Source organism: Boleophthalmus pectinirostris, unplaced genomic scaffold (assembly GCF_026225935.1).
Source record: "Boleophthalmus pectinirostris isolate CB_2022bp ecotype Guang Dong unplaced genomic scaffold, ASM2622593v1 HiC_scaffold_5, whole genome shotgun sequence".
NCBI lineage: Eukaryota > Metazoa > Chordata > Actinopteri > Gobiiformes > Gobiidae > Boleophthalmus > Boleophthalmus pectinirostris.
Window position 1 is genome coordinate 23,549,072 of NW_026571404.1, and position 27,856 is coordinate 23,576,927.

The 27,856-nt window shown below is 37.6% G+C and overlaps 3 protein-coding genes across 6 annotated transcripts in view; 2 read left to right on the forward strand and 1 right to left on the reverse strand.

The window, feature by feature from the left end:
- Positions 1-21,348, reverse strand: part of LOC110156929 (inactive phospholipase D5-like) — a 54,772-nt gene extending 33,424 nt beyond the window's left edge. The window contains exon 1 of the mRNA XM_020921160.2: positions 21,190-21,348. Coding sequence (XP_020776819.1) covers positions 21,190-21,348 — 159 coding nt within the window. The remainder of the gene's footprint in view (positions 1-21,189) is intronic.
- A 3,728-nt stretch (positions 21,349-25,076) lies between these two features.
- Positions 25,077-26,886, forward strand: LOC110157268 (SLC35A4 upstream open reading frame protein-like). Its single transcript, XM_020921554.2, has 3 exons — positions 25,077-25,193; positions 25,598-25,696; positions 25,771-26,886. Exons 1-3 carry the CDS (start codon positions 25,179-25,181, stop codon positions 25,966-25,968), a joined length of 312 nt encoding a protein of 103 aa, XP_020777213.1. The 5' UTR covers positions 25,077-25,178; the 3' UTR covers positions 25,969-26,886.
- A 401-nt stretch (positions 26,887-27,287) lies between these two features.
- srbd1 (S1 RNA binding domain 1) overlaps positions 27,288-27,856 on the forward strand; it is a 95,549-nt gene continuing 94,980 nt past the window's right edge. For 3 of the 4 annotated variants that reach the window (XM_055162793.1, XM_020921161.2, XM_055162792.1), the window contains exon 1: positions 27,314-27,719. In XM_055162793.1, coding sequence (XP_055018768.1) covers positions 27,655-27,719 — 65 coding nt within the window. In that variant the 5' untranslated portion in view covers positions 27,314-27,654. Of the gene's footprint in view, positions 27,720-27,856 lie in introns of all 4 variants that reach the window. The other variant, XM_055162791.1, reaches the window with a different exon arrangement.

Genomic DNA, 27,856 nt, shown 5'->3' on the forward strand with positions numbered 1-27,856 from the left:
GCACAAAAATATATTACAGACATGGGTCATTTTTAATTAATCAACAGGGGCGAAAAGACTCCCCAAAAATATTTAAAAAATGATTACATGCACATGCTTAGTCTGAGCATGCTGAAATTTCTATCAATTATACACGGTATGACCCTGATTCCATTGATATGTCAAACACAATTATCAGTGCTACACCGCCACCTATGGGATTGCACAAAAATATGGAGAGAAAAAAAAACAAAAAAAACTTTACATTAATTCATGAAACTCTGCACAACGTTCACTGACGTGCTCCTGATCATAAAAGTCAATAAGACCTATGCCCTAGTTTTTACATTTTTGTCTCAAGAATCATTCATGTTTTAGAAATTTAAAGGCGCACTATGTAACTTTTATAGAAGAGAGTATGTTTTTATGCAGTTAGTCTGACAGTGCTCTAGACCATAAAAGTCATGTGACCTATGGCCTAGTTTCTATAGTTTGGCTCTAGAATCAATCACATTTTCTAATATTAAAGATACACTATGTAATTTTTCTGGTCTAGCCAGCTGTCGGGAAGAGAGAATGGCATACCAGGGCGATCGTGAGTCCTCGGAGGTCGCGCGGTAGGGGATGCACACCAGCGGCTTTAATTAATGCATTTATTTATTTATTAAGTTTATTTAGCAGGGAGAGTGTACATCAATCAACATTTCTGTAAATGTACCAGAATTTGCCAGAGAAGCTACATTTCATCTGTAGTCCCTGGAGAGATGGTAAACGTGGTCACCCTAAAGACACAACAATAAGAATTATACAAAAACGAGCAAAAATTGTGCATAATACAAACAGACACTAACAACCATAACCACAATGTACACAATGAGAAATAACACACACACTGGAGCACACAGACAGACACACGTTCGAGAAGGGAGGATTATATATTACTCTCATTCTTGTGCATCTAATATAGTGTCTAATTTAGATTTTCCCCCTCCCATAGCTATTTTGTTTGGAGAATAACTTGGAGGTAACTTTGCTTCTCAAAGTTTTTAATCACACATTTTCAGATACATAGCATGTGCCATTAATATCTTGAATTAAAAACTGGGCAGTGAAATTTATCAATATTTCACACTCTACAGACTCAATAAAAATATTGATATATATGGCATTATGTTGTTCAAGAATTTTCCTATTTTAAGCAATGGTTATACTTTTTGTTAGTTAAATTAAATACTGTAACCAATCCTCTAGGAAACAATGGCATGACAATGAAAAACTGCTTTTCTCCTAGAGATTAGTGACTATCAGTGCATATAAGCAATCACACATGGGCAAAAATTCAATAGTTAAATTCAAAGTATGTAAATGTTTTTTTTTTTTTACATATTACATATTTTACTCTGAACTTAACTGAGTTCATGTTCAAAATTTCAGCTGTGTTAAAAAAATATCCACTAGACCAATATAATGTAATGTCCATGGTCTACCCAAGAACCAGGGTTATTTTCAGTTCCATTATATCCATAACTTCGTATGGCTTAAATTTAAACTTCAGCACCATTCAAATGGAAGCTCAGAAATCTCTTGTTCACATAAAAGCGGAGAAAAATATATTATGGATGAGACTACTGCATGTCCAATTTCACCGAGCATCTGAAATAGATGTCTTATTTCGGTAGCACAGAAACACGCTGTGTGACAGATGCATGTCCTTCCACATTGTGTGAGGTGACTCCTTTGGCCTGATCTATGGTTGCTTTATGGCAGTTAGAGTGATGAGAACAAGATCGTATATGCAAGGACAATATGTTCTGCTGAGTGCTTTTTGTCAGTACACCTGTCAGCCATTACATTATGACAATGGACATGTTAAAGGTGCACTGTGTAACATTTCTGGTAGAGGGTCTGCTCACTGCTTGTCTCCATGGAGATGTTATTGCTTTGCCTGGAATGTACCACAATATGGTATGAGACCTGTCTATATCCATAAAGCAAGCATGTGATGTGATCTACCTAAGTTACAGGCCAGATCTGTGGAGAGGTGACCACCCTCACAGCATGCATTTCAAGGTATTTCTGAGCAATAAAAACAACTTCAATTGAATGAATGCAAGATGGATACCTTTAAAGGTGTATTGTGGAACAAAATAACACATCAAAGAGATAAGCAGGTGGCGAACCCTCCCCATAAAAATTACATTGTACACCTTTAAGTAAACAGATTATATTTTTATCTAGGAAGCACTTGATAGTTGAATATTGCACATTTGTTAGAAATTATAGCTAGATGAGACAAAGCATCCAAAACTGCAAGTATGCCTCCCGGTACTGGTCATTCTCTATCAAATCTGGTTTGAATATTGAACATTGGTGAACTTTCAGTAGGTGAAGAGCAATGGATCATTAATGTTATGTGTGTATTTCCAGCTATGAAAAAGATTTTAAAAACCTAAAGCATCCAATGAAATGTTTGAATCAAAGCCAGTCCTCCAAAGTTCTGTTTGTATCTCCTATAGCTTTTATCCAACCTTTAATGTGCCCTTTAAAAACTATTTTGATAAAGTAAAGGTCATGCTCCAATCATACTGAAACCAGGCTTTGGCGTTGACCGCTGTGTGATGTTAGGTGGCTGAGAGCTCTGTTTGAAAGTGTTTGCATCGTGTGCCTGACAGCCTGAGATAGACAGACACTCAGCCAGGGAGTGATTAATGAAAACAGGGTCAAAGTATGACAATATGATGAATTTGGGAGAACATCGCTGAGTTCAAATAAATGAAATGCCAACAGTGATGTGTGGCTGTTCTTGTGAAAGCCTGAGTGTACCAGGTTTCAGTCAGTGAGTGTTTAGTGGCCTTTTCTCTTTTCAAATAGTGAAAGTAATGACGCTCCAGTGTTAATATTGTGAGACGATATCACAAACCATATAAAGAAGTGGACTAAGGGAGTGAGACGTCACCCATAGTGTTCGGTTCCAGTCAAATGAAGCTCACGATGCTAGCAGTTATAGGAACGAATTCAAAGCCTAGTTCTACATTAGGAATACAAATTTATAAATAAAAAACACCATGATCATATAGAGTGGGTTAACACAAATGTTTTAAGATCAAAATGACAGGGATCACAGCAGCAGTTACAAAGAGAGGGGTGACAATTTTTCAGTGTAAAGTCAATTGAAAACAAGAGTAGATGGAGCTGGAAGCGCCCCCATGTTCACTTCCTATTTAGAACATGACAGCTAGCGGGTCAGCTATGTCCATTTGTATAGACAGTCTACTGTATATATGTTCACATCCTCAGTCACAGTGTGTGTTTAGTTCATAGAATTGCAAAATAAAAAAATAAATCATGATTATCTTAAACAATAAGATGTAATATCAAATCTTAATCTGTAAAAGTTTTTATTAATTAGACAAGTGGAGATGCCTCAAGTATTGCCTATTTCAATTCAATTTCAAAGCCCTAGTTTATACAATACACTTCAAATCAGATTTTGGTGTGTTGCAAAATTCAGGAAGCTGGATTGCTTACAAAGTCATTAAACCTTTTTTGGGACTGGCAGATGTAGTTGCATTAACCCAGTTGGTGGTGGTGCAATGGGGTGTCTGTATTGTTATCATAGGCTTTTTTTAGTGGATACAAATATACTGCATTGCTAACATTCCCTTTGCATTACTGAGTGTCTTGAATTTCCATTGAAGTTGCATGTTTAATTAAAATGAATTAATTACAAATCCTTTCACATGTAGCACTATCTGATACTTTCTCTCCATCCATTTTAACTTGTCTGCCACTCCCACATTTACCAAGCATCTGTGCCCATTGATCCCAGCTGCGTCCCTCGGATCAATACGTTAATTATAGTCCCATTAAAATGGCATACAATACCAGACAACCATGACAAGACACGAGTCACCCCTTAGTCCCTCTAACACTGCTTTACAACATTATGTCCAGTCTAGGTTTTAAAAATACAAAGAGATTAAACAGAGTCAACAATAGCACTATCACAGATCTTATCTGGGCTAGTGTAACTGTCTAAAATTACTACTGAAAACAGACCCCAGTTTCCTGTTTGTAACTCTGCTTCTTTTCACACAGATATATGACACAGATATTGTTTTAAATCATATTTCATTTTTCCATGCACCACAACATATGATTCAAGCCAAAGTTCAGCGTGACCACAGGCTGTATAAAGAAGCGCACTAAGGGAATGTGACGTCACCCACAGTGTTAGGCTCCAGTCAAATGAAGCTCTTTTTGAGCCTGGCCTATCAGGAATAGAAATTTATTTTAGGTACAAAATAGTAAAATAAACACACTAGCATCATGTAGAGAGGGTTAATATGAACATTTTTAGACCAAAATGAGGAGGCTCACAGCAGCAGTTACAGAGAGAGGGGTGACAATTCTCCAGTGGTAAGTCAATTGGTGCCAGGGTCAGAAGGAGCTAGAAGCACCCCCATGAACACTTCCTATGTGGAAGGTGGTGGATAGTGGGTTAGCTATGTCTTTGTATATTTATATGTCTGAACACAGATATTGTTTTAAATCTTATTTCTTTTTCCCATGCACCGCAACATTTCATTCAAGCCAAATTGCATCTCTACAAAGGGGCTGATGATGCATAACATGACCATAACATAACATGGGCTGAAAACTTTAGAAATCCTTTAGTCATTTAAAACTTAATTTGCCACTTCAGCTAAACTGTGTCTTAGCTTTATCATCTGCTCTGGTCTATTGTTCCCTTTGGAGCCACCAAAGCAGATTTGATGGCTTGTGAGTATAATGAGGTCCTGTATAGCAGGGTTCTGGGTGTCAAGTTCAGAGTTTTCATCTTATGCTTTATTCTTAATTCCCAGATCTGATGACCTCTGCTTCCTGTTGGTCCCCTCTTCTTGGGATTCATTTCCTGTTCCCTCTCATGCGGCCAAAAAAAGAAAACATGGGAATAGGAGAAAAATGTCCTTTTCTGTGAAACAGTAAACTGTAGTAAAAACAAGTTAGAAAAGGTAATGTTTTGGGTTGAATGCAAATTACATTATATTTCACATAGGAATTAACGGTTACTAAATAAATAAACAACTAATACTTGTCTTATATTTGTTAAACCAATATTGTATTTTCTTGCCTTTATTTCATATCCCATTCATTTCCCGATACAATTTGTTCTTATTTCTTCTAAAACCGCTTACCACTAACCAGTATTTACTGCAGATTAATTTTCTCCTCCAATTCATCTGCTGTATATTGCAAACTGCTATAGTGACAAAACTATTGACCTGTAACTCAAATCAACTCATTTTATGCTTCTATCACTTTCCAAATTACACAGCACAGCTAAAAAAAAGCTCTATTAATATCACCATTACAATAAGCTCTTGCTGTTGTGGCAATACTGGAGTAGTGAGGATACTAGCACTCTACATGAGTCTTGTTCTCATCTTACTCCAAAGTGTTACAGAGACCCCTGGGGGTATGCAAGTGGGGTTCTTGGAATGGTTTCAGATTTTAAAAGCAGGTGAAGTTCATTTGTATTTTCATTAAAAATTGTCTTTGTAGTAAATGTGACATCCTCAAAGGGGAAATATTATTTAAAGTAGACTTGTGAGCTTTTAATCATGTTATAATGGTGTTTTATGGAGAGACAAGGCCAAAAGTGGTCAGTGTGTCAAGTAAACCAGTTTCTATTATTAAGTTATTATTAACTTAGAGGGTTTTGGACATCAGTACTATTAAAAATATACATAATAGCATATATATATATATATATATATATATATATATATATATATATATATATATATATATATATATATATATAACACACAACTATAGTAAACAGATTTATTCGCCTATTAACAGTGCTAGGATACTTGGAGGGAGTGTGAACCAAAGAAGTAGTAGGTACTCAAGACAGAAATGGTTGAGAACAATGGGGTACTGTATATACTATATTAAGGCACTTCTTGTAGATCCTTTATTTTTAGTTAGAATGTTGTTACTTTCTCATAAACATAACCGGAGTTGTCTTTTGTTTCATTCACACATTTGAGTACTCCTTTATTAGTCTGTCTATATCTCCAAAGCTCAAAATGTTTTCATTTTGAGCGAAAACAGTCTAAATATGCAGCGTTTGTGTGTTAAACATGTGTGAATGAAACAAAACACAATTCTAGGCATGTTCTTGATGAGCAAACAACATTATAACATAGATTAGAAAATGGTGTAATATAGGCCCTTTAACCTCTGGTATCTGATGTAAAAAAGATAGAAAAATTCTGTAGTTGTGGTCACTATCTGCATGTGTGCTTGAATCAGCAACTTCAATTACAGTTGCCCAGCTGGTGATGACTTACACTGGAGACCTGCTCGTTGTCATTTTGCAGTTAGCTACACACACACACACACCTATACACACAGAATTTGGCAGCCACTGTGAAGCAAAAGTATTTCATTAATTTTGTGCCAGAGGAGCTGTTGGGCCTTGATCCCTGGACATTCTGAGGGGTCGGGCTAAATTACCAGCTACACTTCTGAACACAGAAAGAAGAAACTGCTGCAATTCAGACACAGACAGAGGGGAGACTGTTGTGATTGATTCAAGGCTTGTACTCTCTTCTTTAATGTTACCAGACTGCGTGGAGTTGTTTGAGGACACCACCGGCTGTTTCTATAAAACAATATGGCAAATGGGGGAGGTTAGAGCTTGTTAAAAGTGAGTTATAGTCAGAAAATTCTCATGAAAAAAGTGGCAAACTGGACTACTTTTTTGCTTAGTGTCAAAGTCAAGCCTCCTTTTTATAGTCTAATAAAGTGATCACCTTGAGGACAGAGAGATGAACTGCGCTCCCCAAGGAGATTCAGCAATAAATCGGCCCCCAGGCTAAATCACAAGGCTCCGCTCCATGCTCGTTCAGTTTTGAAAGATTCGTGACATTTAAACTTTACACTGCAAACTTTCTGGAATGCAATATGAGCATCGCCTTCAACTAACTTGGCTGTTATGAGCATAATTATAGTTTATAAACTCTTTTATTTATTGTGCTTTCAGATTTGACTAAAACTAATATTCTTGCAAGCAGATGAGATTTCCTTTAACAGAAGCAGGTACAATCATTTTTTTCTGCACTGCGATGGTATAATGCTGAAAGAATAGAAAAGTGTCAATCAATATAACCTCCCACTTTCAGTCATTGTTTGTTGTATAATACATATTATGGAAATGCTAATCATTTTTACTAAAAGCTATTGTCATGTTTTTTATGCTTAATTACAAAAAACAGTGTTCATGATGTCCAAGTTGTTTATGTTGTCATTTTGTGTTTTAGTCCTCAGGGCAGTTATCCAATCAGAAAGTAGAATGAGCTTCACATGAACCTCTCATTTGGGTTGTCATTTCTTACGAAATACATCTAAAAGGACTGTCTCTGACCCAAATCCTTACTACCTAAACCAGGGGTGTCAAACTCATTTTGGTCCGGGGGCCGTATCCAACCTATTTTGATCCCAAAGGGGCCGGATCAGAAAACTCATGGCATATAAACCCCAAAAATAACAATAAGTTCAAATATTTGTGCAGAGAAATGCAAATCTATTACAGAAATCTTTTTTAATGGATGAACTCTTTCTTATTATAAAATTATAATATTATGAACAACTTGAAACTTTGAGAAAAATTCAATTTCAACACAATGTTTTAACATGAACTTGTATGTAAACAGGAATAAGTCAGTTTTTCTTGGAAAATCCTGCACTCGGCTCCACTTTTCTCATTTTTGACATTTTGTTGATGAGGGTGTCACGGTCAACAGTCAAAACGATCGTCTTTTAATAGCGTTTGGAAAGAGACAAGTCTTCATCTGTGCTGCTCTGGTGGGAGGGGCCACGTACAGAGACGCTGGAGACGCTGCTCTGATAAACACCACAGAAAATTAACAATATTTTAATAGAAAATATAATTAAAATATTTTAGTAGAAAATGACCCAAGGGACACATTAAAGGTCTTGGAGGGCCGGATCTGGCCCCCGGGCCTTATGTTTGACACCTGTGACCTAAACCATGGAACCTACAGCAGTGCAGCCTCTGCAGCAGTGAGTGAATTCTGGAGGTTCTCAGCTCTCACATGAGGCATGGCCTATCCATACACACTGAGAAAAGAGAAAAGTATGAGTGTATCCTCTATAATGTATGCAGGTTAAGGCAACAGCAACCCAGGATCAGTTGTGAGTGTTTTTGGTGTTGGAGTGTTAATTGGAAAACATTGCCCAAATACTGTAGTGTGATCAGAGCAGAGGTGTGGGTCAGCACAGTTAAAAGTGCTGCAGCCCCTTCTTACCACAGCATCACCATTCATTTTCTGCTCATGGTGCAAGTTTTTTTTACCCTGAGCCAAACGAGCTTCCCTGTCCCTGAGAGCGGTATGTCAGCACTTGAGTGTGCGGCCTTCTTTTACACACACACACACACACACGCACACACACACACACACACACACACACACACACACACGCACACACACACGCACACACACACACACACAGCACACACACACGCACACACACACGCACACACACACGCACACACACGCACACGCACACACACACACACACACACATGCACACACACACGCACACACACTCACACACATCAGTAACGAGCTGGAGCATTAGCGCTTAGCATACGTTATAGGTGACGCCAGGACAGGGACTCCATCACACTGTAAAACCACTGAGTCTAGACTTTTCAACTTCACCACCCACAGTCTGCCAGATGTGGCCATTAAAACAGCTGCATGACTTTTATGTTGAGTATTAATCATCCATTGTTCTAGAGTTCTGACTTAATTAGGCAGAACAGGTGCATGAATAAAAACCCAACTGTTGCTCACTTTCAATTACTTTCTACATTAAGACGTTAATCATCCGCCGTAAAAAGTCTTGTGTATAAAGTATAACCTGATGCCTCCTTGGTATTGTGCTATTGCGTTATAGACAAAGTAATACAGCAATTTTCTCATACTTTACAATAATAAAAATGAGATGGCAAGGACAATAAAAGTATATTGTTCATTGTCCAGAATGATGTTTACAAACACAATTTAACATGTTCACACACAATAGACAAGCACCCATTAGGCAGAAAACGTCAGAATGAAATGTATATCTCAAGAATGGGAGAAGAGACCAGGTACTAACTAACCCAATTTCAACACAATAGTGAAGATAAAAGCTTTATCCTAACACAAATAATGGTAGTTTTATGGCATACTGTGGAACATTACAGGCAAAGCTGCAACATCTCTAAGTAGACAATTAGGTGGTGGACCTTCTACCTGAAAAGTTGTATAGTGCATCTTTAACTGCCATATCTAGCTTATGAGAATGTAAAGCTTTCCAGAGCAGAGCACACTATCAGCGTGCATTTAAAAAAAAATCTTTCACAATTATGTTTCTAGACAATGTCATACCAACTTGTTCTTTTCACATATTCCTCCTTTATCCCAGGTGACATCACATCTTGTTTTTACAAATTGCCTCCTATTGTTGTTCTTAATTGCTTCTCTCTGCACCTCTTTGCAAATCGATGCAGACCAATCTGTGAAGGGCACAGACTGAATCATCTCTTCATCTTTTTATGTTATGCACTGACTGTATTCTTTAATGTTGAACAGTCTGAGGCTTGAGAGGCAGAAGAATTACAGAAACATCAGCATGGAAACTTAACCTCAAGGACAAACATTGCGGGTGTCTGGTTTTACAACTATACAAAATACATAACATCCATCTGTTACCATCACCCAGATGAAATTTTACCGGGGCATTGTCAAGCTCCAATCAAATTATGACCCATGTTTTGTTTATCAAGATTGATGGAGGCATTACTTTATTCGTCAAGCAGTTAATCAAAGGAATGAGGAAGACAGTAAATGACTGATATACTCTCCAATCTTCTCCTTCCTGCTACTAAGACAACACACTGATATATGCGTACACTGGAGAAGCCTTGTACGGGCATATTGCTACCTTTAATTTGATATTTTGCGCTGCACAGTAATTATATATTGAGCCACGGGAATAATTGAAACTCTTGTTGTTATAGTAGCCCAAGAGATGCTTAGATATTAAGCAAATAGATATAGATATAGAATAGATATTAGACTTGATAGAGATGCTATTGCTCTGCCTGGGATATCGCACAGTATGGCATTAGACTTAATTATCTAGCAAGTACACTTACTTCAGTAAGTGTTTTTACTGCTTAAAAGCACTTGAAAATAATGCTGGACACAATCACAGGTCTGACCTGTAATTTGGCCTGGTGGCACTACTTGCTTGTCAATCAGTTTTTAGATTGATTATTTAATGGATTTCTGGTTTTAACGTTGAATTGTTACAGCTTTGCTAACCTGAGAGAGCTTAATCTTTGCAACAAGAATCACACAAATCATGACCAAGTATTGACAAGAGCAGTGTGTCCCAAGCACAGTCACAGTGGACCTGGAGAAGACTGATGAATCACAGAGCTCTCAGGGAGGGAGGACCACAGATATGAACAAGGAAGAGATATGAGCAAACACTAGAGGGAGTGTGGTGAGTTCTTTTATATCCCATTGTTAGGAATTAGGCAGATAAACCAGCCATTAAAGGTCCTACATTACACAAAACTGACTCTTGTGATCTTTAAGCCATGTTTAATGCTGTTACCTAGTAAAAAACATACCGGGAGTTGTGTTTTGTTTCGTTCACACATGTTTGAATAATCCTTTTTATTACTCTCTCTACATCTCCAAAGCTCAAAATGCTCTGGTTCACCTTGCGATGTCATGAAGCGGTCCTGAAGTTAACAGCTACTTCCTTTTACCATTAATTCAGTAGAGATGGGCAATTCTAGGGCTTAAATCATCCAAATAATTCTAGTGAAGATGTATGGAGTTTACATGCTGGAGGGACTGTCTCTCGGCTGGCCTGGGAACAGCTTGGGGTCCCCCTGCAGGAGCTGGAGGACGTGTCAGGGGTGAAGGAAATCTGGGAGTCCCTGCTTAGACTGCTGCCCCTGCGACCCGGCCCCGGATAAGCAAAAGAAAATGGATGGATGGAGTTTAAAAATACAGTATTCCCACATGACATCACAAGGTGGGACAGAGTTTTCTGTCTGAGAGAAGAACTCAATCTGAATATGCAGGGTTTCTGTGTTAAACATGTGTGAATGAAACAAAACACAGCTCCAGGTATGTTTGTGATGAGGAAACAACATTATAATACAGATCAGAAAATAGCGTAATTTGAGCCCATTAACAAACTAAAGAGGTAGCTCCCAATTTAATTTACTCTCATAATTTAAGATGGACGAAAATGATGATGATATATTTAGATTTTTAAAGATTTGGATTTGTAGTTTTGATTATTTACATACAATCAAGTATGAATCAAGTATTTAATTGCATCAAGTATTTAATTCATTAAAGGTGCAAATGTGTAACTTTTCTGGTGGAGGGTCCATCTGAAATGTCTGTAATATCCCTGTATGGCATTAAACATCTTGCATTTACTCAATAACATGGGTTTTTATTGACTTAATTCCATTCTTCCAGTAAATGGGCTTGCCTCTCCACAGATCTGACATCTAACTTAGTCCTGCTGCCTCCGTATTGATAAATAATTGTAATCGTTTTTGGCAACATCTCCTTGAAGAGAAGCAGGTGACAGACCCTCTACAAAGTTACAAAATGCACTTCTAAATTTGTATTATTTATTTATTTATTTTTCTGTTTTGTTAAATCCATATGCAAATACCACATAGTGATGAATCATGTCTTTTTGCCCAGTGTTAAAATCCATCTGCCAGTTGCTCATAGATAGAAAAACAAAATCTGGAGCTCTGTTTTTTTCTAATACATAATACATTTTTCTGCCTTCACTATCGCATCTGTGATCACAATGAGCCACAACAACCTGAGCCAGCCCTGTTTGTGACTAACTGAGCATAGTCAGAGAGCAGGCATTTGGATCTGTCAATAAACCGAAAATCAAACTATGAATAATTTGTAACTGTTATATTGTGTGCTGTACAAATACTGATACATGGACTAAAACTAAATAATGATATACTCTAAAAACACACACAGGGGTACACACTTGCTCATCCAAATTGTATCTAATCTAAACTCTAATTTTAACCCAGACCCCAAATACCCTCTTAAGCTCTCTTTGAAGTATAAGTTGTCAGCACTTCCTATTGCCTAAGTACTACGACTGGATATAAATCTGTTGCTGGCTATGGTTGGTTGAATTTCCCATTTTAATCTCATCTATTTGCAGTTTGCACTTTATCTTTCTCATTGTCAGTGCAATTATCGTAAATGATGCTGGCTACTCAAAGAATTTGTGATGCTGTATATGAACTTAGTTGAACTTTTTATTTTGGTTTTAGCCTACACAGTGGCAACATGAAATAGTGCTGCTAAATATTCATGCTATAACAGTGTTATGTACTAACACTATAAGTAAGGTGGTTGATTAGAGGTGCATTTAAATCTCATTTCAGAGTGTTTACTGCCCTAAAAAGCTGAGAAATATATTAATACCATAGAATTAATCAAAACCATAGCCTGTATATATAAACCGACACAGCTAACCTGCTAGTCGACACATCCCAAATAGGAAGTGAGCAAGGGTGCACTTCTGGCCCCATGGACTCTGGCTTCAATTAACTTCATATTGATGCTCCTCTCTCTGTAACTGCTGCTGTCAGGCTTGTCATTTGGTCTTAAATTGTTCGTATTAACCCAATTAAGGGGTGTTTTCTGTAACAGCCTTGCTCCAGATTGTGTTTTTTGTTGCTATGATACTCGAATTCCAAAAATAAAACTCAACTCAAAATTCAACCCTCGATAAGCTTCATTTGACTAGAGCCAAACACTATGGGTGACATCACACTCCTTTTATACAGTCTGTGACCAGTAGGCCAAGTTGGTGACAACATGACATATCTGGGGAGAGATAATCCCGCTCACAGTGAATGAATACAAGGAATTTTTGAGCAGTAAAATACAGCAAACCCACCCGCAAATAAATACATTAGATACTTTTAATGCCCTACTGTGGAACCTCCCAGGTGTCTTCATGGAGACCAGAAAAGTTACAGAAAAGTGCTTTTCAATAAATTATATTTCATTTTTAAAAATTTGGGGAAATGGGAAGGGAGAGAATAGAGATATTCAGCAAATGACTGAACCCATGACACTGAGGCGTTATAACGGCAAAACCTACAACACTGACGAGCACAAGTAAAATGTGCACTGTCCATCTGATATTAATTCTTACATCTGCCCCACTGTCTTCATCAGAGCCGTGAGTTTGGTTACCATGGATACCACTTCAGGTGTTTTGGGCTTTGCTTTCTGCAAGGCTGTTAGCTCCTAGGTCTGTTTGTCTATGTTTTCACACACATCCTGGTGTGAGTGAGCAGAATTACAAAAGCACTGCGTGTTTAGGGCAGTCTAATATTTCTACTTAATGCGACAGAGGCAGACATGGCTGCTCTGTAGTTTGAAATATATCTGGTTCCTGTCTGGGAGTAGAAGGGTCAGGCGCGGCCATGCAGGTCTGTGTGCAGTCAGCCTACAAGACTAATGGGACTAAGTGAGAGAATGAGACAAAGATGGAGAGAAACAATCCCACAAAGCTGGAGGGATCGGAAAAGAGCACGCCAGCCGTTAGAGGTTTCAAGTGGCGTTTGACACTAACCAATATCACACCAGGGCCTTGGCAGGTCCAAAGTTTCTTGAGACTCAACATGAGAGTGAGTATTCTAAAACACTTGCTTATTTAGGGTTAAATGTGCATTATATAACTTTTCAGGTACGGCGGTCTGCCACCATGGAGATAGTATTGCTTTGCATGAAATGTTTCCCATTATGGCATTAAACTTAAATATCTTGCATTTACTTAATTACAGGTGTTTTAATTGCCTAAAAACAACTTGAAAAACTTGCATCCTAACTGTGAGTGGAGTCACCTTACCACGGATGTGACCTGTAGTTTTGCATCGCCCACCTATCTCCATGGAGTTATCAATCTTCAGTGCAATGCAGTGGAGCATTCTAGGCAAAAACGAATCCATAAGCAAGTTGTGGACTAGCCACAGGAAAACTTACATAGTGTACCTTTAAATAAAAGCATCTGGTAAAAATTCATTGCCAAATAGAATCTGACTCAGATGATGTGGCAAGCAAGCCATAAAACAAAAGTGGCACAGACCTAAAGGACAGCATATCTTGCTTTACATTATGTAATTTAAGACAATGGGGAGTTACCAGTTATCAGAAACGGTGCAGGTTAGAGTTAAGTTTACTAAATAAAAGGTAAACTGTCAGTCAGCATTTTCTGATCAGTATTCTTTTCTTTTGACAAACCACAGATGACTAGATTTCAGTTATGCCCAATCCAAACACATCCTCATTCCTCCTTACATCGACTTACAGAGAGTGATCAATACCGCTATCAGTACCTGTATGGGCACACTAGCTTCAATTAAATGACATTCAAAGTTATTACAAATTCCACTGCAGATATCAGTAACATATTAACCCAGTCACTGATTCCTTAAACTACTTGGATACTCCATCCGAATATTACCTCATCTTCTCATCTTTGCTACATCTAAGCACATGCCGACTGTCGATAAGAGAGGATTTTTTGTGTGAAGCGGACAGCAGCAGTGGAGAACAGCCTGTGCACCTGACACCTCCAGTCAGGACCATTATCACTCTGTGCTCTAAACAGGAACAAGGCATCACCCTGGAGTCCAAACCACAAGTACACGCCGAGACACTTACCTTGGCATCATACTGCTCTTTTGAAGTAACACAAGTAGCATTAATTAGCTTGCACATGTTCTGGCTAAGTGCCTGATCAGCTTCATGGTAACAGCAGCATCTCTAAGTACATGTCTTACCTTCATGTCGTATCCCTGGTTGAATTGTCCACTCTGAAACGCATGTGCCTGTGCTGGTGTGTGCTTCACGGAGAGGCAGTGGTCCTGTCGGCTGAGCTCTCCTCCCCACCCTCCTGCAAAGAGTAAGAGGGAGGGAAGTGTGCCTCGCTCCGCAGTCTCACTGTCTGAACTGCTTGGATCCACTCCACGCTGAATGAGCCCCAAACCAGAGCCAAGATGTGGGAGTGCAACTGTGCTGAGCTTGAGGTAAATGTAATATAATGTGATTAGATAGAAAGGAAAAAGAAAGTGCAGAAATGTTTCAAAAAATAAGTGTAAAAAATCAAAGATAAATATGGGTATTCTTCGTTGTCTTACACTATTTATACATCTATTAAGGTATGAAAGTAAATGTATGCTCTCTATCTTATACTAAAGCCTCTATTTGTGTACTTTCTCCTCTTCCAGTTTTATATGTCCTGTCTCCTCCCCTCCTATCTCACTCTTCTCTTCATTTTGTGTGCTCGACCCTTGCCCCTCCCTCGTCCATTCTCCCTATTGTAATAGAAAGCTCATATTGCACTCATATATAGACAGCGAAACAAAGGTGGGCAAATATATGGTCACAGGCGATCCCATTCCTCCTAGCTTACATAAGGCTATAATTGTAGAATGTATTGCTAATTATTGCCGGACTATTGTCTGAAACGCTGACACAGAGCGCCCCTGCACTTTTAACAAGCTCCTACTGTGGAATCATAGATCATGCACAGTCAGAGATGTATTGTCTAGCGCTAGGCCCATTGATCTAGTTATTTTTTACTTTTATGGTCAGCAAATTTACTATAAGCACATATACAGAAGTGCACACATTGACAATTGGGCTGTTTCTACTGTGCTGGCATCCGGTTACCTATCCCAGAGATATCGGACACTGAAAAAGATGCATCATTTTCTCAGTGATGCATTGAGAGTTGCTTTTTTTTTTTGTACTACTATGCCATGATTTGGGCTTTGATTTGCACATTGTCATGCCATAGTGGTGCTGTAGAGACAGAAAAAGAAGTAGTAAATCTTTAAAGTCAGTCTGCCCTGCAGCACTGTACCAATGCTCCAAAAGAGAGTGCTGCTGCTGCATGAAAACAGGTGGAGACACACAAGCCCAACGTCTGGTATCAAACAGGATTATCACTGCTGTCTTCAGGGAGAATTAACGTGGAAAATTTAATTCACAACTGTAATAGTAATATTTCCTACACACACTATTCCTGAAAGGTGTTACTGAGCGCGGACACCCAGTTTACTGTTATTATTTATCCTCTTTATTGCCTGTAATGTTTATGAGTAGTGTATACATGTATATATCATTACTGGTTATATTAGGCCCCTCTGGTGAAACACAGCCTGCAGGCACTCACAAATCAGGGCCAGTGAGCTGGGGCTAAGACATTTACTGGTACAATCAAAATGCCCCAACACTCTATATAATGGACCTTAAAGAAAGTAGGAAGTAAATAATACAACATTGCAATGTTACGAATACAAAAGCAGTATAAATATAGATTATAGTATGACTACAGTGATTGTAGTAATTTGCTCGGTTTTGGTGTTCAGGTGCCTGTTCAAGTTCAAGTGTGATTGCTGATTGCAGCTTATACCCTTACATGCATATACTTACTACTAGAATATATATATATATATATATATATATATATATATATATATAGTGTGTATATATGTATATATGTGTGTATATATATATATATATATATATATATATATATATATATATATATATATATATATATATATATATATATATATATATATATATATATATACACTTTTCAGAGAATTTTCAAGAAACACATCCTGCAGAATCACATCTGTCTGTGCCTCCTAAACAAAGACTAGGAATAACCTGGGTGCCTATATGGACTTTTTCATGCAAGTTAAGATACAGTATTTGTCTTGTTGTTGTAGCCAGAGAACGGGGACACCTTACATCTTCTTGGATGTAATAAATAAAGAAATCTCCAATAATTCCGGCAATCAACCAACGTATATTATCCCTCCCTAAGCCAAATAACTTAAATCACTTACAAGACATAAGAACTCCATCTCCACATAAGTCAAACAAGTATTTATAATGACAATAACAACTTCAATGATTAAACGTGAGTTTCAAAATGCTGTTGTTAGAGTTGAGTCACCCATCTGTGTAATGCAGCATGACTACGATAAATACACTGGAGCTGGAACAGTATCTTGTCCATCTTAAAGGCTTGCAGTTGTGCATGCTGGGAAGAGCTCAGTAAGTTTCAGTGGGGTTTACTGTCAGAGGGTGATAGACTGGGAAACAGGACCAGCTGTTCTATGTCATTTTACCCCAAACTCTGCACAGATGGTGATTTGTTACAGCTAATACTCATGTGGCCACAACTATTTCCCCTGTCCATCAACAGGAGTGTGGATTCGGACATTAATTACTGAGATGGGACAGATGCATTAAACACACATGCCCACACAAATTACAACAAAGCCCTCATTACAGCAAAACTGCAATTAGCACGGTCATGGTCATCATAACAAAAACAATAAACATACCACAAGCCTGTTCTTAGGCAGTTACTATCTGACTCCTCTACTGGCCCCTTGTGGCTGAAACACGTTTGTGCTACACTTGTGTGATTTATCTATTGACCTGTGCATACATCTGGATGTTCACTCATGTGCTTCAACAGCAAAAATACTTACAAAAAAAAAAAAATATATATATATATATATATATATATATATATAGTAATAATATAGGGAATAATTCATTTTTATAATTTTAATAGGGTAAATACAGGCAGTGACCAACTTTTGTGTTTGCTGTTGATCTATGACTTAGGCATGAGGAGAAAATAAGGTTTGGTGAAATCATAGAAGCAAATCATACATCTAGTGCAGTGTAAATCCTATATCTAATGTTATAATGTTACGCATATTACTGTGTTTGTCCCAAGCTCCAAAACGAATAGTAAAGAGTTAAATAAGAAATCTTAATCTTAATCTTAAAAATATTCTTACAAATCCCACTTAATCTTAAAAAAAATAAAATAAATAAAATAAAAATTTTACAATTTAGACAGAAACTAAAGAACCAAAGAAATACTTCTGACTGCGGGGACACATTGCTGGAACACATTACACGTTCATCCCAACTGCATTAAAAGAAGTTAAATGTCTGTAACCAGTTATGCACACGATGAAATATCCCCCTCTTGTGGAGGAATATTCTAAATACAACCACATGATTCGGGGATGTATTAAAATGATTTATTTTATTTATTTTTATGTTTTTACCTTTTTATTTCTTGTTATTTTTGCCCTTATTTATTGTCTTAATGAGGGCTAGTGGAGTTAAACAGAGCTTTTTTTTTTATATTCCCATTGTATTCTTTTATGTGTTTTGTGCAGCACTTTGGAATCCATTTTGTATATGAAATATTCTGTATGAATAAAGTGTATTGGATTGAAAAAAATCTGAAAATCAGAACTGTCAATTAATTAACTGCATGTGCTAGATTTGTAGATTGCTCTGATGATACTGAATAAATAAGGGACAGTGTGAAGTGATCCATACTTGACTCTGTAATGAACAGAGTAAAGGAAAGTTTAATTAACGCCAGTGCTTGTCGAGGTGGAGGATGCTGAACTGGTGCCAGGGTGTCAGCAGAAGCAGCAGCAGCACCCAGAGCGTCACTTTAACGGATAGCACTTATCGAACGCAAGCATCAAACTAAATAGAAATTGAGCTCCTGGTCATTGGCATCCTTTTGAGTCTGGGTCCGGCACTTGCAAAGGTTATACCATATGAAACAATAAGTAATTCTTCTGTGAAAACATGGAACAAAAATGCTGAAACCGCAAAGTCATGTCTCAAATCTATGCCCGTTAGCTCAGACTCAGAGGCACATCATGTTCCTTTATGTAAGATCCTTTTCACTGCTGTCTCTCATCCAGCACCGACTCCAGGTTATCTCACCTACTGCTTCTGCTGAAATGTGTCCAATTAACTAATCACACTTTTTGTAATACTCACTGCTCATAACAAATGGTTGACAGGAGATAACACAGGTAAAGGAAGGCTTTCTTCTCTCAACTGGAAAAACAACAGATCCCTCTGAACGAAAAACTGAAGCGAGTTGGATGTGTGCAGATTAACAATATTCAGACCACCCTTTCTAATTCTTTACAAATGCATACAAGACCACCAGTACACCTTGCAAAATACTTTACTTCATTAAAGGTGCACTGTGTAACTGCTTTTTTACATGGAGATGTTCTTTCCTTGCCTGGAATTTTCCACAGACGTATCTACCTTGCATTTTATTGTGTAAAATACTTTGAAAATCACTTGGTCACCTCTAGACTGTTCGGGTAATCTTTCAATCAGTATGTCTCATCTAGACTAAACTCTGCAGTTAGTGGAGGGCTCCAAGTAGTTATTATCGCAGACCAGACTACACACTACACTAGCACTGTCCCCATGAAACTGCAAACTCTGGAAGTGTAGGAATATCTTTCAAGCTGTTCAATGCTCGATATTCCTAAATCCGGGACAGCAGACCAACGAACTACTTTTAAATGCAAAGAACTACTTTTAAATGCAAATATCTGAAAACTACTTTGGTTCAGACAAATGCTTAGATTTAGTTTGTAATCAACTCACCACATCACATTAGAAAATTCCCATTAAAACACAAGTTACCACAAATTACCACATTGACTGCAGAATAAACAGAAATTATCATTTACATAATTGGCAATATATGATATATTTCAGTTAATATCCTAATCACTGTAACCAGAACGCACAGAAACAGGACAGATGCAAACACACACATAACAGATGATAGCATTAACGTTCAGCAGTCAGAGAATATGCCCGCCTCATGTCATGCAGGCGTACCATGCTGATTCATCAGTGGCTGGTTCAGCAGCAGACAGCTCTGAGGCCACTGTTCATCTACAGCATCAAATATTCAGCACACATTTCCTTTTCTTTCTCTGACGCTTAATCTCTGCACCTACAAACTCTCGCCTGAATGCATATTCTGTTTTCCCCTAAGAGCTCTGAGCATCTTTGCAGTGATGTGTCTGTGGATAACTAGGCTGTTTGAGTACACAAAAGACAAGAGTAACCTCACTTACCCCCAACATCAGGTGATAGGAAACATGTAATAGAAAGAACAAAATGGCATTTCCACATGTCACCATATCCAAATAAATAATCAATACAGATCTACATAAAATGTAAATGATATAACAATATAATAATATAACAATGCATCATATATTCATAATAAGACATGCATAACTACTTAGATACAACTGGAACTGGCTTATAATCATAAATGAGATCACAATTATTCTAGTAGAAAACTTCAACCCGAAAACTCTGCAAAATCTCCTGCTGCATCATAAACATTTGTGGACACACATGTAGTAATCGATCTTTAGAGGATAATACAAAAAATACATTAACAATCCAGTCTAATGCAAGTGCCAGCAGAAAAAAACATAGAAAGACAAGATAAGCACAGAATTGATAATTGTATGTGCATCCTTCTTTGAGTGCCCCCTACTCAAGTCAATTATTTTACATGAAAATGATTAACTATTCTGCTGGGAGACCATAATGTAATAACACTTATTGATTCAAAACCATCACATCAGAGCTGGGTCTTTTTATTTATTTGCCTTACCATGCACACATGGTACCTTAACTAACCGTAGACATCTAATGTTAAGCATTTCAAATATTTCACTTGTTTTTGACACATCCACTTTGGTTAGTCACATTATAAATGAAAATATTGTATGGGAAACCCAGTGGAGGACTTTTGGATTATCACCAGGTGATGTCAAGGGGTATAGGGCAATTGTTTTGACCTCTCAGAGAGATATAGTGCAGCATGTATAAATGAAAGAATTGCCACAGGTAAGTTTTATGAGGAAACAGCATACCAGTATTATTAGAAACTGAAAAGGGTTAGCCCCGAAAAGGTCCAAAGAAGAAGAGATGGCAAAGCACTAGTGCCAGAATATTGTTCAAAATAATAATATTCAAACAACAGCAACAATACCCAGCATAAGCATCATTAACAACATTACCTTCTGTTGACACAGAGAGAAGATAGCAGTGCACACAGGGCTGTTTGTCTACACCTGTACACACCTGTCTGCACCTGTCCACACCTGTGCTGTGTGTCACTTACATGCTCGAGTTTGTCCCTCCTGCGCAGCCACACACTTGCCGAATAGTCCTGCTGCTGTACTGCTGAGATGATGGAGCTGACGGCCGTGGGGGTCCCGAACCCTAACCCCTGAACCTTGTGGTCTGGAGCGACCTGCACACGAGACACACGCACCTCCATGTGGCTGCAGTCAGGATGCTTTGTGCTATCAATGAAATGTTTGCAGATCTTCCCTCAAGAAAAATACATTTGAATGCATAACTGGCAGTTTCTTACACTTTTTTTTGAGCATCACTGAAAGAAAACGTGAACTATGTGAGATCCAAGGCAGCACTTTAATCTGGGAATACATAAACCAAAACAAAATGATGCCTGAATTATTTCTATTTAGATTAAAATACACAATTTTTTCTTGGTAACAGCGGTTTCATAAAAAATCCATTGTCCAGTATTCTTCACCTGAGATTTGAGAGGTGTCCTGCAGCCAAAAAAAATCCTTCAGACAGCTGTAGATCTTGAAAACATGATATAGTCCAAAAAAAATGCTCATGTCAAATGTCAAAAAATGCCAGCTGTTTAAGTATGCTTCTACATGAGATCCAACCAATCAGACCAGGGAGACCACAGAGAGTGACCAGGACTCCCCCAGCCAGTATGAGTGTGGTGAGACCAGCGGGGAGGAAGACTGGAGAATGGGAGGAGAGAGAAAGATGTAGAAGGAGAGAGAGCTGATGCAGCAGCAAGGAGGGAAGACCCTGTTTAAGCACCCACTGTTGAGCCTAGACTAATGCTCATCATACTTTAAAGGCTCATGTAACTTTACATGTAAGAGAACGGGGAGTAGTGTCTGATTTATTACATTCTATAACAGCAAAGGGGCTTTATGGTTTACTGGGAACACTGCCAACTGCCCAAGAAAAAACAGAAAGTCCATCACGTCAAATAAAATGTGTGTGAGTAGAATACCAATCGAAAGGGATAGTGTCCTTTTTTAAAGCCAGGACACAAAAGATAGCCATGTTATGAGTCATTTCATTCTCATAATATTCAATAAAAAATCAAATGACTAATAAAAAACCCCAAAATGTTATAGTGAATAGTTTCAGTTGTAAAATATAGTGTAAAAGGTGAGAAGAGTGTGGTATCACCCAACTGTGAAGAGCTACACCATGTTCTTGAAACTTACGTCTCAGGTACAACACTCCACTGTATAGTGTGAAACTAATTATCCAAGTCTTGCACTGTTTCCTGTATATCGGTTTAATGTGTTGTTTTTCAGTTTATCTTTAACTATGATACATGTATTATCATTTGCATTGATACATTCATTATGGGTCTGTCTGGGTGAATGATCTCCATACATATAGTGCACACACACAGACTGTGGCAGAGTGCTGCAGTGAGGCTGCAGTGCCCCTCTGACTCCACCTGAAGAGGTTTCCTGTGCCAAAGAAGCAACAGAGCCTAAAAACTCTAATTGGCTTTTGGCTGAGAAACAAAATGAGCCCCTTTACTCAATGTATGTGAGGACTTTAACGCCATTGGCAGCATATAGTGCGTTTACACAGTAACAGCTACAAGCAACCACCACAGCAGTGCACAACTAATTAGTGGCACACAGCCAGTGACTCTCAGATATGCAAAGAATCAGGTTAATTGTACAATGATCTTTTTTTTTACTCTAGATTTCACGAGAAACAGCTACAACCACCACACCTCATTATCGACTCAGCTTCTCACTAATATTCAAAATGATAAAAGAAAAATGGTTACAACATCAAGGGAGAATTCTGCTTTAGTCTTGACAGCTATTAAAATAATGAATTCATGCATTTGAAAGTTTAAGTGCCCATAGTGCCCTCGGTGCAGCCTGTGTTCAGTCTACCAAGTGTCTCATGCAGGAACAATGTGTGCATATTTTCCTTTTACACAAGGTAATTAATAATACACAAAATGAGCAAAAACTAAATGCTGACTCACTCTCATTTCTAAATTACATTTTCATAACATTTCGCAATAAATACTCCCCATAGGCATTACTTGCTCCATATTCATCTGTTTAACACAACACTACGTCAATGTTGCCAACAGTGGAAGCCTTACAGAATACTGAGCAGCCAACAATAAGATTAAAGATGCAACTTCACTTCACCGAGTAGTCAATACATGTTACAGAAGATTTGAAGACAAAGAGAGCATAAACCAGAATAAATCTTTAAAATATTGAACATAATACAGGAAAGCATGCAATCACAAGGCAGTGCAGCGAAACACACTAGAAGAAAGAAAGCCAGAGGTGGCAGTTCCTCAGGCAGAGAACATTATGTGCACATATTTCACTCCTGTATCCACATCACACTAATATAAACCATTTTTCACAGCACTCTTTTTCTACTCATCCAACTCTCTTCTGCTAACACCAACAGCATTTAAAGCCAAGATAATACACTGAGTATGCCAAAAATAAAACAATCAATTTTCAAAGTAATATTCACACATTTTAAGGTTGGCCTACTAATTTCTTATCAATGCCATCAAGTTCACGACATAATACATTAATTAATCCATAATCCATAATCATTAACTATAGCTGTTTTCCTCTCTTAAAAGGCACTGAAATTTCAGTTTAAAAAGTAGTGTTTATCACAATAACATTTTGTTGCCAGCAGCCCTTTTCTTCACAGACACAAAACCCCATAATTGACGCCTGAATATGAATGTGCATCAGTCCAAAACACATCACTGCAATGACTGTGCCTCTGCCTCCATGACCTTTTCTATGGTGGCATCCAAACATTAGTCAGCCAAGTGCACGCAGCCAAAATCAATAATGATCAACAGCACAAGAGAGGGCACATCTTACCTCCATTTAGTAGTTTATAGCCCCAGAAGCCTGCACAATGAGGAAGGGACAGTTCTGAGCAGACTGTCCTCTTTCACCAACTCATGACGAGCTTTAATAAGGGACGGTTAATGCCTCTGCCCAACCAAATGAGAGGATTACAAACTTGAAGCCCTGAGGAGTAAGAAAGTAAAAAGAAAAGAACAAAACTTAATGACATTCTGTTGTTTAATTTGTATAACTAATTAAACAAATGCATATTGGCCACATGGATATTTGCATTTGGAATTTGAAGACAATTTTAGCCTTAAAGCTGTAAATAAAAATGTGCATTTAAAAGTGATCAAAGTATCAAAATATATTTTTTAGTATTGCTTGCAGGGCTGTTGTATTTTGGTCCTTTTATGCTTCTATATCTTATCATAGTGTTACATTATTAAATGAATAAGATACAGAGATACAGGACCACATTCATAGTTCATACCATACTTCATACAACTGTACAACAACTCGCCCTTACGTAATAGATATCCCTGTGTCATGCTAATCACCATTTCGTCTTAAACACCTCTTGTACATACATAACATATTTTGTATTACTACATTTCTATATTTTATTTTTACACTTGTATAATTATGCCTTACTTGACATTTTTACTACTTATTTTGAATGTATTATTACCATTTATATTGTTGGTCTTTGTTATTATATTTATTGTGGTGTGTGAGCTACTGTGTCCAAATAATTGTGGAACAGTTTGTCTAAGTCTAATTCTAATAATGACATACACAAACATACAGAAAACAGCTGAAAACGTCTAAGGCATCCAATGGACAAAACTTCAGCAGGCTACTTGCTATTTTATTTACCTCAAACACCTAAAGGGTGAAGGGTCTACTGTATATCGCCTAACCCATTGTAGGTTGCTCTGAAGACATTGTATTATAGATCACAAAGTATATAAAACCTAGACCTACCTTAATTATTGAGGGATTACACGCGATGCCTTAATTATTCTTATTCCCTGCAGATTTAACCACGTGGCTACAATTTTATGGAAGTTAAGTAATTTAAATAAACATACAACTGTCCAACAGAGGGCGCCAACACAATCCAGAGCGGAAGAAGAGGCAGAATTTTAGGCTGCTGTTCCCGAGCAGAGGCACCATGGCAAATGGCAAGGTCGGGTTCAAAACTTTTTCCATATTTATATACCGATATGATGATATATGACCGTGTAGACACGTGATATATTTATAAATGCACTGCTTAAATGCTTCAATGGTTATTGAAAATAATAGCAGCTTATAGATTATGAATATACATTAGTAGGCTAGGCTAACTGCTACTATTATGACTGAAACAATGCTAATATAATAGTACAACAATAACCTAGTAAGATATAACATCCGATCTAATAATTAATCATCTTAAACAGTCACAGTTTCATTTATTAGAAGGCCAACCTCTCATGTTGCTACATACATGAAATGTCATACTAACTATAGCATGGAAGATCATAGATCGTGCTTTAGAGTCACAGTCTATGTAGTCGTACTCAAAGTGACTGAAGTTTCCAATTGCAGGACCCTCTTAACCAACTGAAAGACCTGGTGGACCTCAGAGACCAACTTGAGGACATCCAGAGACGAGTAGAGGATGAGATCCAAGCTGGTGTCCCTCCTGTATGTTTTGGCAGTAAATGCTGTCGTGTCTTCTTTTGTCCCTTCTGACACACTTTTTGTTCTTTTGTATTTAGGGTGGCAGTTTTCTCGCCTCTCCTTTCCTCAAGGGATTTATGGCTGGGTACATAATTGCCAGACTACGCTCCCCTGCATTGGTTGGTGTTGCTATTGGAACATGTACTGGAATCTATGCTGCACAGAACTACAAAGTCCCGAATATTGAGAACACCCTCAAAGACTACATGAGCAGCCTGAAAGGTGGACGTAAATAACTGTGCCAACTCCAGCTTTTTTACCCTTCTCCCTAAAAACGCACAGAAAAGAATCTCTTTAAATATATTTTGTACTTGAAAGATTTATATCTGGTTGACATAATTGAACGGAATAGGTCAAAAGTCATGTTTGTGTGACTAGTTTTCAGAAATCATGTTTTCAACATTTTAAAACATTATGTGTAGAGATATTGTTTGTTGGTTTTGTTATTTTTTCATCTTGGAGGAAATATTAAAAGTTTTGCTGCAGGGAAGCACTTTTTGCCAAAGTAAGTCTCAGAATTATGCTGCTTAATGGTAATTGCATCAAAACAGGAGTTGGTTTGAGCGATATACTGTATTGTGCCTTTAATTTAAATGCTGGGTATTTCATCAGTGCACTTTAGATGCTTATAGTTAATTGCACTGTTCAATATCAGTAGTAGTTCAGAAATTGTTTTGTCCCTTGTCTAATATCTATATCTATATCAAGTTAGTTTACATTTTTTCACTTTAAAGTAAGATACATACTAAGGTACTCCTGTGCTAGTACATTATGTCTATACAAATTGTTTTTGTTTGATTTTACTTAAACTGGAATTAGTTAAATGATAATTGTCCTCTACAATCACACTGTGCCGTTTGATCCTTGTGTATCCATTTTCAATGCATGCAGAGTTTGTGTTAAAACATTGTATTATTTGTATGATAAATAAACATCCATACATATGCATTCTTAATACATTACTGAAATGTTGCTGTGTATGATGGGAATGCATACTGCTCTTACATAATTATCTACTAGGCTACTTACTTCACATTACTGTTAGGGCAACAAAACTAATAAGGAATTCAACATGTAATAATCACAGTTCTGCTAATTCTGCTTTATTTTTACAATTGCATATTACCTTGTCAATAAAACCCCTTCACACATAAGTTGCTCACTTTGTTGACCTGATTGTCTGTGTAATTACTTTATAACAAAGTAGTAAAAGGAATCAAAAAGCGGATAACTCAGGGGTAAAGGTTTTTATATTTTCCTATTGGAACGTTATGTAACTGCATCTGCTACAGGCAGAAAACTTGGTCACAGCAACACAACGTGTTTTTGCAATTCATTTCATTTAGGATAAAACAAAGCAACTCAAGGTACAAGCAAATGGTTGACAACTCCGGCAAACCAGAAAAGTGTAACATACCTTTGAGAAATTAGATACAAATATATTGGATACTTTCTGGAGTTGCGAAATATTAGCTAAAAATAACAACACAATATAAAGCTCATTTAAAATATATTTTTCAGATTTCGCTGTAACAATCTTGGAGGTCGCTCATTGGCTGATCGCGTGGTGTTGCAGGAAACGGCTCCTTTCGTGTGCTGCTCTCATCTGGATTGAAGCTACAGTTGTGTGGTATTTAGCACTGAACATGCGGAATTGTGGTTAATACATTGTGGTTTTAAACAGTCTGATCAAAATAATGTCACGACAAGTTATATTTCAATGTGCTGTTTAGGACGGCAATGAAATAATAGCACTTTTTACCACATTGTCTCAAGAATCACGTTAGCTACTAACATGCTAATTTTCAAGCATCGGCGGCACTTGCGTTTTGGCTAGTTTTAGTTGACACATCGTATGTCAAGGGTTTGCCTTTAATGTTAGTTTTTCCAAGGGGACTTCGTACTGTTGGGAAGCTGGAAAGATGATGCGAAGACCCAGAACAACCACTGCTAAAGAAGTGCAGTATAAAGATCTAGACTCTGATCTGTAAGTGACAACACAATACAATTTATATTATCTGGGGACATAATATTACACGTGTTAAGGTCTCAACATTTGTCTGAAAAAGAATTGCCAACAACAAGAGAGATAGAGTTGGTAGGCACCACTGAATACACCTTTTA